Source organism: Cucurbita pepo, chromosome 18 (assembly GCF_057944985.1).
Source record: "Cucurbita pepo subsp. pepo isolate OVF chromosome 18, ASM5794498v1, whole genome shotgun sequence".
NCBI classification, from domain to species: domain Eukaryota; kingdom Viridiplantae; phylum Streptophyta; class Magnoliopsida; order Cucurbitales; family Cucurbitaceae; genus Cucurbita; species Cucurbita pepo.
The window spans coordinates 5400357-5411698 of record NC_141815.1 but is presented as its reverse complement, the minus strand read 5'-3'; the positions used below and the strand labels follow the sequence as shown (position 1 = coordinate 5411698).

The 11342-nt window shown below is 38.6% G+C and overlaps 1 protein-coding gene and 2 non-coding genes across 3 annotated transcripts; all 3 read left to right on the top strand.

Moving 5' to 3' along the window:
• Positions 1-369: 369 nt before the first annotated feature.
• On the top strand, positions 370-3896 carry LOC111780186 (cytochrome P450 CYP72A219). The gene is made up of 5 exons (XM_023660517.2): positions 370-694; positions 776-993; positions 1614-1858; positions 2735-3119; positions 3199-3896. Exons 1-5 carry the CDS (start codon positions 412-414, stop codon positions 3622-3624), a joined length of 1557 nt encoding a protein of 518 aa, XP_023516285.2. The 5' UTR covers positions 370-411; the 3' UTR covers positions 3625-3896.
• Positions 3897-7134: 3238 nt separating this feature from the next.
• LOC147787269 (signal recognition particle RNA) lies at positions 7135-7437 on the top strand. Its single transcript, XR_015414031.1, has one exon.
• A 562-nt stretch (positions 7438-7999) lies between these two features.
• Positions 8000-8293, top strand: LOC147787268 (signal recognition particle RNA). Its single transcript, XR_015414078.1, has one exon.
• Positions 8294-11342: the final 3049 nt, after the last annotated feature.

Here is an 11342-nt window from a genome sequence, read left to right as displayed (position 1 = left end):
GGATGGATTGTGAGATCCCACATTGGTTAGGGTGGAGAACGAAACACCATTTATAAGGGTTTTAAAATTTTTGAGGGGAAGCCGAAAAGGGAAAGCAAGTCCAAATAGGACAATATCTACTGGCGGTGGGCCTGAGTCGTTACAACTAGTCTCGATAGCAAGCAAGCTCATGGGTAGACGCGAACGGTTCCCGCGTGCATAAACATACAACATATGCCTAATAGACACAAAATTGAAAACTCAAAATCAATTCAACTTCAAATATGTCATATTAAACTCAACTTAATTGGATAAAGTTGTAATTTCACGAATCAAATTAGTTTGCATGCACTTTTCTTTGGTTATAAATTAGCAAACATAGGTCCTCCTTCCATCGCTAAGCACAAAATTCAGAAATCTCTCTCTATTTAGATGGAGATATTGGGGAGTATTAGGGTTTCCATTTTGGCGGTGATTGTGGTGTGGTTAGCCGTATGGGGATGGAGATATTTGAACTGGATTTGGTTGAGGCCGAAGAAGCTTGAGAGGTGCCTCAGAAAGCAAGGCTTCGCCGGGAATCCTTACCGGCTTCTCACCGGCGACATCAAGGACATAGCTGCCATGAGGGAGCAGGCCATATCCAGCCCCATGAACTTCTCCCATGATATTGCTCCACGTGTCATCCCCTCCATGAATCATACCATCCACACATATGGTATGTCGTGTTTGTTTGTTTTTATCAAATAAGTGTTTAATTATTCTCCAAGTGTTTGTTTGTTGTTTGTATTAAATATAGGAAAGAATTCATTCATGTGGATTGGACCATATCCAAGAGTGCACATCATGGACCCTGATCAACTCAAAGCTGCATTTTCTTTAATGCATGATATTCAAAAGCCGTCTATCAACCCTCTTTCAAGGTTGCTTTTCGATGGACTTGCTGATCATGAAGGACCCAAATGGGTTAAGCATAGAAAGATAATCAATCCAGCCTTTCATTTCAAACACTTGAAGGTATGCTTTCTTCTAACACTCGTTCATCTCTTCAATCGATGTGAGATCTCACAATTCACTCCTTTGAGGCACAGGGTTCTCGCTGGCACTCATTCCTCTCTCCAATCGATGTGAGTTCTCATAATTCACCCCTTTCGGAGACAGCATCCTTGTTGGTACAATGGCCGATGTCTGGCTCTAATACTACTTGTAACCGCCCAAATCCACAACTAGGAGATATTGTTTTTTTTTTTTTTTTTTTTTTTTTTGGTTTTTCCTTTGGGGTTTTCCCTCAAGATTTTTAAAACGCATCTATTAGGGAGAGGTTTCCATACCCTTGTAAACGCATTTGCTTGTGAGATCTCACATCGGTTGGGGAGGAGAACGATATCGGCTAGCGGAAGTGTTATAGAAACCTTGAAGGGAAACTCGAAAGTAAAAGCGGAACGAGGACAATATCTGTTAGCGGTGGAGTTTGGCTAATACACAACTATCCAACTAACCATGTTAGATTGGTTTAAAAGTAGATTTAGAAGTTGGTGCAATTTCAAAAACTTCTATAAACTTCTATATTGTACTTTGATAAACAATATTTTTGGGAGTCTAATTGTTCATATACATGGTTAAATTGCTATATACAGGACATGGTGCCTGCAATGTGTGAGAGTTGCACTGAGATGATTAGGAAATGGGAAGAACTTGTCTCAAAAGATGGATATTATGAATTGGATGTGATGCCTCATTTGGGAAACTTGGCAGCTGATGTGATTTCTCGAACAGCATTTGGAAGCAGCTATGAAGAAGGAAAAATGATCTTTATACGTCTAAAACAACTTATCAATCTAATCGTTAAAGTTGTATCTACAGTTTACATACCCGGATGGAGGTGAACTCATGCACAATTCAATTCAATTTAGACATGAATACGAGTCTTTTTTAGGGTTTTCCTTTCGAACTTCTGCTAGAGGGTTTTAAAACTAGGAACAGGTTTCCACACTTTTATAAAGAATGCTTCGTTCCCCTCTCCAATCGATGTGGGATCTCACAATCCACCCCTTTTGAGAACCAGCGTTCTCGTTGATACTCGTTCCTTTCTCCAACCGATGTGGAATCTAACAATTCACCTCCTTCGAGGCCTAGCATCCTCGCTGGCACTCGTTCCTCTCTTCAATTGATGTGAGATCTCACAATACACCACCTTCGGGGCCCAGCATCCTCGTTGGCATACCGCCCGGTGTCCACCCTTCTTCAAGGCCCAGCGTCCTTGTTGGCACACCGCCCAATGTCCACACTTCTTCGGGGCCCCACATCTTCGCTGGCACTCGTTCCTCTCTTCAACCAATGTGGAATCTAATAACCACCCCCTCGGGGCCAAGCGTCTTCGCTGACACTCGTTCCTCTCTCCAATTGATGTGGAATCTCACAATCCACTCCCTTCGGGGCCCAACGTCTGTTGGCACACCGCCCGGTGTCTGGCTTAGATATCATTTGTAACAACTCAAGCCCACCACTAGCCGATATTGTCCTCTTTGAGCTTTTCCTTTTGGGTTTTCCCTCAAAGTTTTTAAAATGCGTCTGCTAGTAAGAGGTTTCCACACACTTATAAAACAATGCTTTGTTCCCCTCTCCAACCAATCTAGGATCTAACACAATTCACGCCCTTTGAAGCCAGCGTCCTCACTAATTCTCATTTCTCTCTCCAATCGATATAGGATCTTATTTATGAAAATTCATATAACATCTCATTAAAATGTTTGTGCAGGTTTGTACCAACGAAGTCGAACAATAGAATGAAAAAGATAAGCAAAGAATTAAAAACGTTGCTCTTGAATGTTATCAACAAAAGGCAAAGGGCTATGATGGCAGGTGAAGCTATGCATAATGATCTATTAAGCATCCTCTTACAATCAAATTTGAAAGAAATTCGAGAGCACGAAAACAACGATGTCGGAATGAGTATCAAAGACATAGTAAACGAATGTAGAGTTTTTTACCTTGCTGGCCAAGAAACCACAGCAATGCTACTAGTTTGGACAATGGTTTTATTGAGCTCATACACAAGATGGCAAGATCTAGCAAGAGAAGAGGTCCTACAAGTGTTTGGTAACAACAAACCAGATTTTGATGGTTTAAATCGCCTAAAAATCGTGAGTAACACTCTCTTTTATGTATTTTCATTCTTATTTTATTTCATTCGTTAAACTTTATCATATTCTCAACATTTAGGTTACTATGATATTGAACGAAGTCTTGAGATTATATCCACCAGTAGCCTTTTTTTCTCGTCTTGTTCAAAATGAAACAAAGCTTGAAAAATTGAGTTTTCCAGCGGGAGTGATGTTGAGTTTTCCAATTATTCTTATCCATCGTGATAAGAAGCTATGGGGTGATGATGCAAATGAGTTTAATCCCGACAGATTTGCTGAGGGAGTTTCAAAAGCGACACAAAATCAAGCTGGATTCTTCCCATTTGGATGGGGTCCTCGCATATGCATCGGACAGAACTTTGCCATAATTGAGGCCAAAATTGCTCTATCCATGATTCTACAACACTTTTCCTTTGAGCTTTCTTCGTCTTATACACATGCTCCAACATCCAATTTAACTACTAGACCTCAATATGGAGCTCATATCATGCTACGTAAACTTTAGTCATGTAAACAATATTGAATGTTGGGATATGGAGTCGAATGACTATTTATAGTGAAGATTCGGTGGAGAGATATACGATAGATATTTCGTAAAGATCTGATATATATATATGGTAGATATTTCATATCGGGTAGAGATATATATGGTAGATATACCATATCGGGTATATATATATATTATATCCTATTAGGCAGGGCTTCCAAAATGTATTTTCTTCATTCTCTATAGTATTCGGTGTACAATAAAAAATTTAGCCAATATTCCTCCCTTAATTTTTTCTCTCTTGTACTTTGTGTTCATCTTGATGAGTGTGTGCATTGTTGTGCTATCCGAACAACTGATACCAGAGCTAGGCGAGATTCACCACGATCAACGAAGATGGAAAGTTTAAAGATTTGAATTAAGAAGTTTGATGCGATTTCGGTTTCTGGAAGATGCAAATTTTAGATTATTTATACCAGAAAGATCTTTATGAACCCCTTGTTTGGGATGAAACTGGATACTATGACCACAGTGCAGTGGAAGCTCAAGGATCGCTAGGCCTTAGGGTTGATCCGGTTGACGTTGTTTAGAAATATGTCGTTTAACATCATCAAGGAGAAAACAATATCAGATCTGTTGAAGGCGTTGTCGAATATGTACGAAAACTCATCGACTGTAAACACGGTGTATTTGATGCGGAGGCAGTTCAATCTACAAATGTTTGAAAGTGAATCTATTGCTGATCATATAAACGAATTCAATATGATTGTAAGTCAACTGAGTTCGGTGAAAATTAATTTTGAAGATGAAATGAAGGCACTGATTTTGATGTCATCATTACCAGAGCCGTGGAATAATGTTGTTGCCGTGATCAACAGTTCTCGAGGATTTGAGAAACTAAAGTTCGATGAAAACCGAGATGTAGTTCTAAGCGAAAGTATTCATAAATGAGAAATTGAAGATTCATCCGGCAGTGCTCTTAGTGCTGACCATAGTGGAAGAAGTAAATCGAATGGCCCAAACAAAGGTCAATCAAAATCAAAGAACCGTGAAAATTTTCGAAACAGACCAAACGTGACGTGTTGAAGTTATGGAGAAAAATGTCACTTTTTGATAGATTGTACAAAACCAAGGAGGGAGCAGAATCACAAATCAGAAGAGGATGATGATAATTCTATAAATTCAGCCGAAGATATTGGGGATGCTCTAGTCCTTAGCATGTACACTCAGATTGAATCTTAGATTTTGGATTCAGGTACATCTTTTCATTCGTCTCCATGTTATTATAACACAGGCAAAAGTAGGTACATCTTTTCATTCGTCTTCACGTTATTATAACACGGGCGAAAGCAATTTGGATCTTAGGCACTCTAAGTACATCAATTATAGTAAATTAGCTAGCATGTTCAAAATCATTAAAACTCAATGAGTTTGAATACTAACCTTTTCTAGTTCAATTTCCTTTTTCCTCACAAACCAGTCTCGAACTACCACTAGTGTCTTCCCTGCTATTCTTCGGCCTTAGAACGGGATTGTGGAATCCATTGAGTGACTAAACTTTGATAGGAATTTTGTATATTTAAAGAGAGAGTTTTGAGAGATTTTCTCAAAGTTTTTCGAGAGATTTTTATTTATAGAGTTATATTTGCATGTTTGCAAAATTGAGATTACCAAATTTTGACACTCAAAATTTAGCTCAAATTGATGGGATTATGCGGCAAACATGGAAGTTTGGTTAAATCATATATTGACACTCAATATTCCACTCACTTAAACATGGATATTTCAACGATTCATTTAAATAATTAAATTTAAATTAAAATAATATTAAATTATTAATTAAACAATTTAATTAATATTTAACATTAAATCAAATGTCATTCCCGCACATATGGATTATGAATCCCTATTCATAATTAAAATATTTAAATCTTATTTAAATATCTCTAATTCTCTCTTTTTGTTTAATTCATAAATAAAAAAAATGTGATTAAATATATCGTATATATTTAGCATATATTCCCTAATTTAAATTTGAACACTTCGAACTCACTCGTCACACTGTTCTAAGATTTAGTCCGATATGAGTTAGCAGGGGGATCTAATGGACCTACACTACAGATCATGGGCTCCAACAATCTGAGATTAACCGGCTAAACTCAATAACCTTGTTAACCAACCTACGTTAACTATTAGAACACTCCACTATAGCCTAGTAGTTGCACTCCCCTCATTATAGATATATTTCTGTCCATTTGATATAACCATGATTAGTAAGTTGATCCTTCACAAGTTGTTCGTAACTAGAGCTGGGTCAATTTACCGTTTTACCCTTAAAATTACTTCTCGTTCCTTAAGTCCCACTGATCCTCTAATGAACAATTGGTTTGTGGTCCAACCACCAAACCAAATCTCTCTCGGGCCAATGAGAGGGTCGGCCTCTTGTTCAAGACCTGGAGTCAGTACTTAAGGGAACATCCTCTCTACTATCCCTAAAAGTAGGTAGGAGTAAATACCATCTTCCACCCTATGTCCCCAGCTATTCACTCAGTCTTACCCTTGAAATGGGAGGCTTATTGAGTCGGCGAACACGGGCCAGTCTCACCCATGCAAATCTAAGGATAATTCCGAATAATTAGGCGTTCATAGTTAGCTCAGGATTAAGATCGAGTTACCTAGGTCATCGAATGAAAAAATCAGTCTCAACAGTAAACGACATTATAAAGTGAGAGTGGTTTTTTTCATGGTCCGATCTTATGCAATACTCATTGCATAGGACGCCGCCACTCACATGTCTCCGCATGTGCAACTTAGTGATCACATTGTTTATATCATGTACAAAAGTGGGTCGCATCCATAGTGTCCCCAGAATAAGGTACTCAGCCTTATCCCTGTACTATAGACCATTTTGACTATATACTTGAACTTGATCCACTCTTATGTCTCTACATATAGTTCAAGTAATCATACTATAGCTAGAGTGTTCTTAGTTTATTGGATTTAGATTAATGATCGTAAAATTCACTTTATTCAATAACAATCTTTACTGAATAAACATCAATAATAACTGAATTGAAAACAGAACATGTTTTTGTTTACAAACTATCAGTTTTAGGACATAAAACCCAACAAAAACTCGAGCAGGAAATCTATGGACACTATAGGATGTCAGATACATCCTTGGTTTCAAGAAGATAACAGGGAGATAACATTCATCAATCACCCGGAGCACAGATCCAATAGCTCATCCTCCTTCCTAATACATCAGAAGACAATAAATCATCTTTATCACAAATCTCCTCATAGAGGCATTTTTGTAATTTCTTACATCATGTTCCACACTTATCCATATTACCCCGCTCATATTTTAGTCATGCATATTTTCTTTCCAGCCTTGCATAATACATAAATAACATGGTCCTCGAAAATCTCAACATAGGGGCATGAGAGTAATTTTACCATAACGTACATTGATAGATTTAAAATTGGATGTAGTCTTCATAAAGTAGTCATTGCCTTAAGGAAATCGCCGAGCTTGGTAATGTGAGCTTGTAACCCATATGGGGGCAACAAAATGGTTGGAGGTTGGCTCAGCCCATTGGTTAGGGTTGTTGGAGTTGTTCTTGGGCCTGTCCATTCCAAGCAGGGAGTTGGGCTATGGGCTTTGGGCGATAGCCTAGTGTCCATGCCCCTTAGAGTTGAAGGAAACCCTGTGAGGTTGGTTTCACAGAGCAGCGTAACCTTCCGCTCTTGTCGGTGGAAGGATAGTGGGTCGATTCTCCTAGTTCCAATATAAACCTCTGTGTAGTCCTCAGACTGACATCCACTTTTTTTTTTTTACATATATTTTTGGTGGCTTGGACTATGGACATCAAGCTTGCCATTTATTTTGAATCAATGCATTTATGAATTTTACATGTAAATATGATAGATATCTCCGCTACAACAATCCCACATTGAAAGATTTAAAATTGGATGTAGTCTTCATAAAGTAGTCATTGTCTTAAGGAAATTGCCAAGCTTGGTAATGTGAGCTTATAACCCATATGGGGGCAACAAAGTGGTTGGAGGTTGGCTAACCCATTGGTTAGGGATAGCGTAACCTTGCTCTTGTCGGTGGAAGGATAGCGGGTCGATTCTCCTCGGCCCAATATAAACCTTTGGATAGGCCTTAGCCTGCCATCCACTTTTTTTACATTACATATATTTTTTGTGGCTTGGACTAAGAACATCGAGCTTGCCAACTACTTTTTTTTTCCGATTTCATGAATGTAAATTTTTAAAAATGTTTTAGGAGGTGAAAATGATAGGGTTCTCAGCTACAACAATCCCACATCAATAGATTTAAAATTGGTTGTAGTCTTCATAAAGTAGTCATTGTCTTAAGGAAATCGCCGAGCTTTGTAATGTGAGCTTTTAACCCATACGGGGGCAACAAAGTGGTTAGAGGTTGGCTCACCCATTGGTTAGGATTGTTGGAGTTGTTCTTCAGCCTGTCCATTTCAAGTAGGGAGTTGGTCAGTGGGCTTTTGGTGAAAGGCCAGTTTCCACGGCCCTTAAAGTTGAAGGAAACCGCGTGAGGCTGGTTTCACAGAGCAGCGTAACCTTCGGCTCCTATCGGTAGAAGGTTTGGTGGAAGGATGGCTATATTACCATGACATCATGGTATCCCCTATAGTATATTTTGAGCGCGAATGGTCTTATGGTGCGATTGACACCAAATTTAGTGAGCATTCATATTTCATATGGACGAACTTAAATCCAGAACCGCATGCCCAAATTTCTTCCGGAACCTCGACTTTCGTGGTTAAGGCCTGGGACTCTACCCGACCCTTCAACAAGCCTGTCCTTGCCATTCTTGTCTATTCGATTTCTCTATCTTCCTTATGTCTTGACTTGTCTTCAATGCCCACTCTGTGTGGTGTGTTAGATGATGCACCGTCCTCCTCGGTCGCATCATAACACTTGTCTAGACCCTCGTATGGCCAGATGGGGGCCACTTGAGGGTCGCCGCTTCTCTTGTCGGAACGTGAAAACTTACTAATAACTTGATAACCCCTTTCAAGGTCGTCTATAAAGTTCCACATTAATTAGGTGTCTTAAAAATTGAGAGATTTATTACACATAAATCTTGTAAATGTTTGTGGTCTCATGGTCTAGCGGCCCGCATTGGACTTTGAATCCAATAACCTATTTTTTGGATTGTTGGTCTAGTAGTATGATTCTTGATTTGAGTGTGAAATGTCTCAAGGGCCAAAAGTGACATGGAAACATATAGCGTTTATTTCTCCGTTCTGCCGTCATTACACCTTACTTTGAATAAATAACGTGAGAATAATCAAATTGTGCAGAAGTCTAGATCTATAAGGTAATATAATAAAATACATTTCATTAATATCCTCTTTCTTTATGGATCAATTCCCAGTAAATATAAGTTAATTGCCCATAACTGTGTCTCCATTTATGATTCTCGCTTAGGGGTGAGAGGTCGTTCGATTTACAAAATGTCCCTCTTATTTTTTAAATCTAGAATTTGATAATAACTAGGCTTTGTAAAACTATGCTGCACAGCCATAGTACAAACACAAAATAAGAAACCGACTAAAAAAGAACAAAAAAATGTAAACACGACCAGCTTCTTTCTATCTTAAAAAAATGTAACTAGGACCAACTCCTAGTTTCCTAAACACAACTAGCTCCTAATTACCTAAGAAAAAAATATAACAACCCAGCTCCGAGTTACATTAAAAAAAAATGTAACTGCAACCGGTATCTTAATTACCTCAAATTTTTTTTCCTATAGACTCCTTATTATGTCTAGTTTTTTTAACCATAAGATTTTTCTTGAGAACTAGTCTAGAAGGAGATTTAAATTGAGAAAACCCAAGGAAAAGTCAAAATTTAGGTTGACATGGCCAGTAAACTGGACCGGCCACATCATCGTCTTCTTCCTCTGGACAGGAAAAAGACGCACGTGTCCTTTGTACCGTCGTCTGAAACTCGAGCTCCACAACACTATTCACAGCATTTCTCCCCTCAATTTCTTCATGAAACTTAAAGATTGTGTTACAAGGAAGAGCTAGGGATTGATTTCATACCTTTTCGTGGATTGTAGCCTAAGATATTCGCTTCCAAAGTTCATCCAAGAACTGATTTCTCGTTGGAGCAAAAATAGAGGATTTTTTTATTGGGTAGCCGATTCTAGGGATTTTCAAGGCCTGATTTCCTAATGGGACCCCTTCTATATCCTTTCCTCAAGCTAAAGGAATTAGTTTGGAAGAACGTCTTTGAGTGTTAGACCTCAATTTCCAGAAATCGTTCTCAGTTTGCAACTCACCCAAAACACTAGATTTTCGTTCTCTTGGGTAACTTGTTCAGCGACATTTCAGCTCTCAATTCATTCATCAAAGTTACTCAACTTCTTCCTCGAAAGCTAAATGAATCCTTAATTTGAAGGAAAATTAACTGTAGACAGGAATTCCACACTTACCTCCAATTTGAGCCTGAAAATGATTTCCTTCAATTAGGCTCTTCCCGAGGTTATTTCTCTTCATGATCTTCTATGAAAACATTCATTAGCGGTGTAGAAATGGATTGATATTATTCTTGCTTGAAGAGTTATTGTGTATCCTCCAATTTAAGATGACTGATCTCGAGTTACTCACATACTACCTCGATATTTAAGTGGACCAAAGGAACGATTGCATCATGTTAAAGCAATCGGCCAATGCTAAGAAGTTATTGCAGCAATTTAAGATGGCAGTGTGCAACTCGACTAAGTATCCGATGGAAGCAAAGTTACAACTCGAGAAAGATGTTCAAGGAAACTTGGTGAATTCCACTGAGTATAGGCGTTCATCGGAAGTCTAAGGTACTTGACTCATACTCGTCCGAACCTTTCATATGTTGTTGGAATAATGAGTAGGTACATGGAAAAGTCCACTATGATGCATCATCAAATAGTTAAGCACATTTTCCACTATGTGAAGGAAACCACAAGGTACAAGTTGAAGTATCAAAGAGGGCAAGATCCTGAAGAACTAGTCGGTTTTACAATAGTGATTTAGCCAGAGACATTGGCGATAGAAAAAGCGATTTAGCCAGAGACATTGGCGATAGAAAAGCACTGCAGAAATGGCGAGAAGCAGTAAACTGTGAGACTATCTTCTTGTGAGGCCAAGTTCATGGCAGCAACTGCGGCGTCATGCCAAGCATTGTGGCTGAGATATTTGTTGAGCGAATTGACTAGAAGTGAACTAAAGCTGGTAACTCTCTGCGTCACAACAAATTTGCAATTGCACTCATGAAGAATCCAGTATTTCACGGACGCAGCAAACACATTGACACTTGCTTCTATTTCATCCTTTAGTGTGTTGGAAGAGACAAAAAATTTTGGAGTTCGTATGATATTCTAACCAAGGCCCTAACAAGGGTTAAGTTTGGAGAAGTGCGAGAATTGCTAGGAGTAAAGAATCTCGAACAAAATCAATTTTACGAAGGAGATTGTGAGCTCATAAACTTGAGTTAGTGAAACAAGTTACTAACTTATATACCAACATTAGGAGAATGGTTAGTAGACTTACTACAATACGTTACTAACTTATAGAGCGGAGAATCGGTAGTAGTTGTGTGGACCAAGTTTTGTGGTTCTGGACTAAGTCTTATGCTTTAATGAGAAAGACGTGGATCTTAACGAGAAAGTTTAGGAAGCGTATTTTCTCCACTATAAATATTCA

Excerpts from the sequence above, each read along its gene's own strand:
- LOC111780186 (XM_023660517.2), top strand. The coding sequence starts at position 412 with ATGGAGATATTGGGGAGTATTAGGGTTTCCATTTTGGCGGTGATTGTG. Across the intron at positions 1,859-2,734 it reads GTTTACATACCCGGATGGAG|GTTTGTACCAACGAAGTCGA; the intron begins GTGAACTCATGC and ends ATGTTTGTGCAG. Across the intron at positions 3,120-3,198 it reads GTTTAAATCGCCTAAAAATC|GTTACTATGATATTGAACGA; the intron begins GTGAGTAACACT and ends CTCAACATTTAG.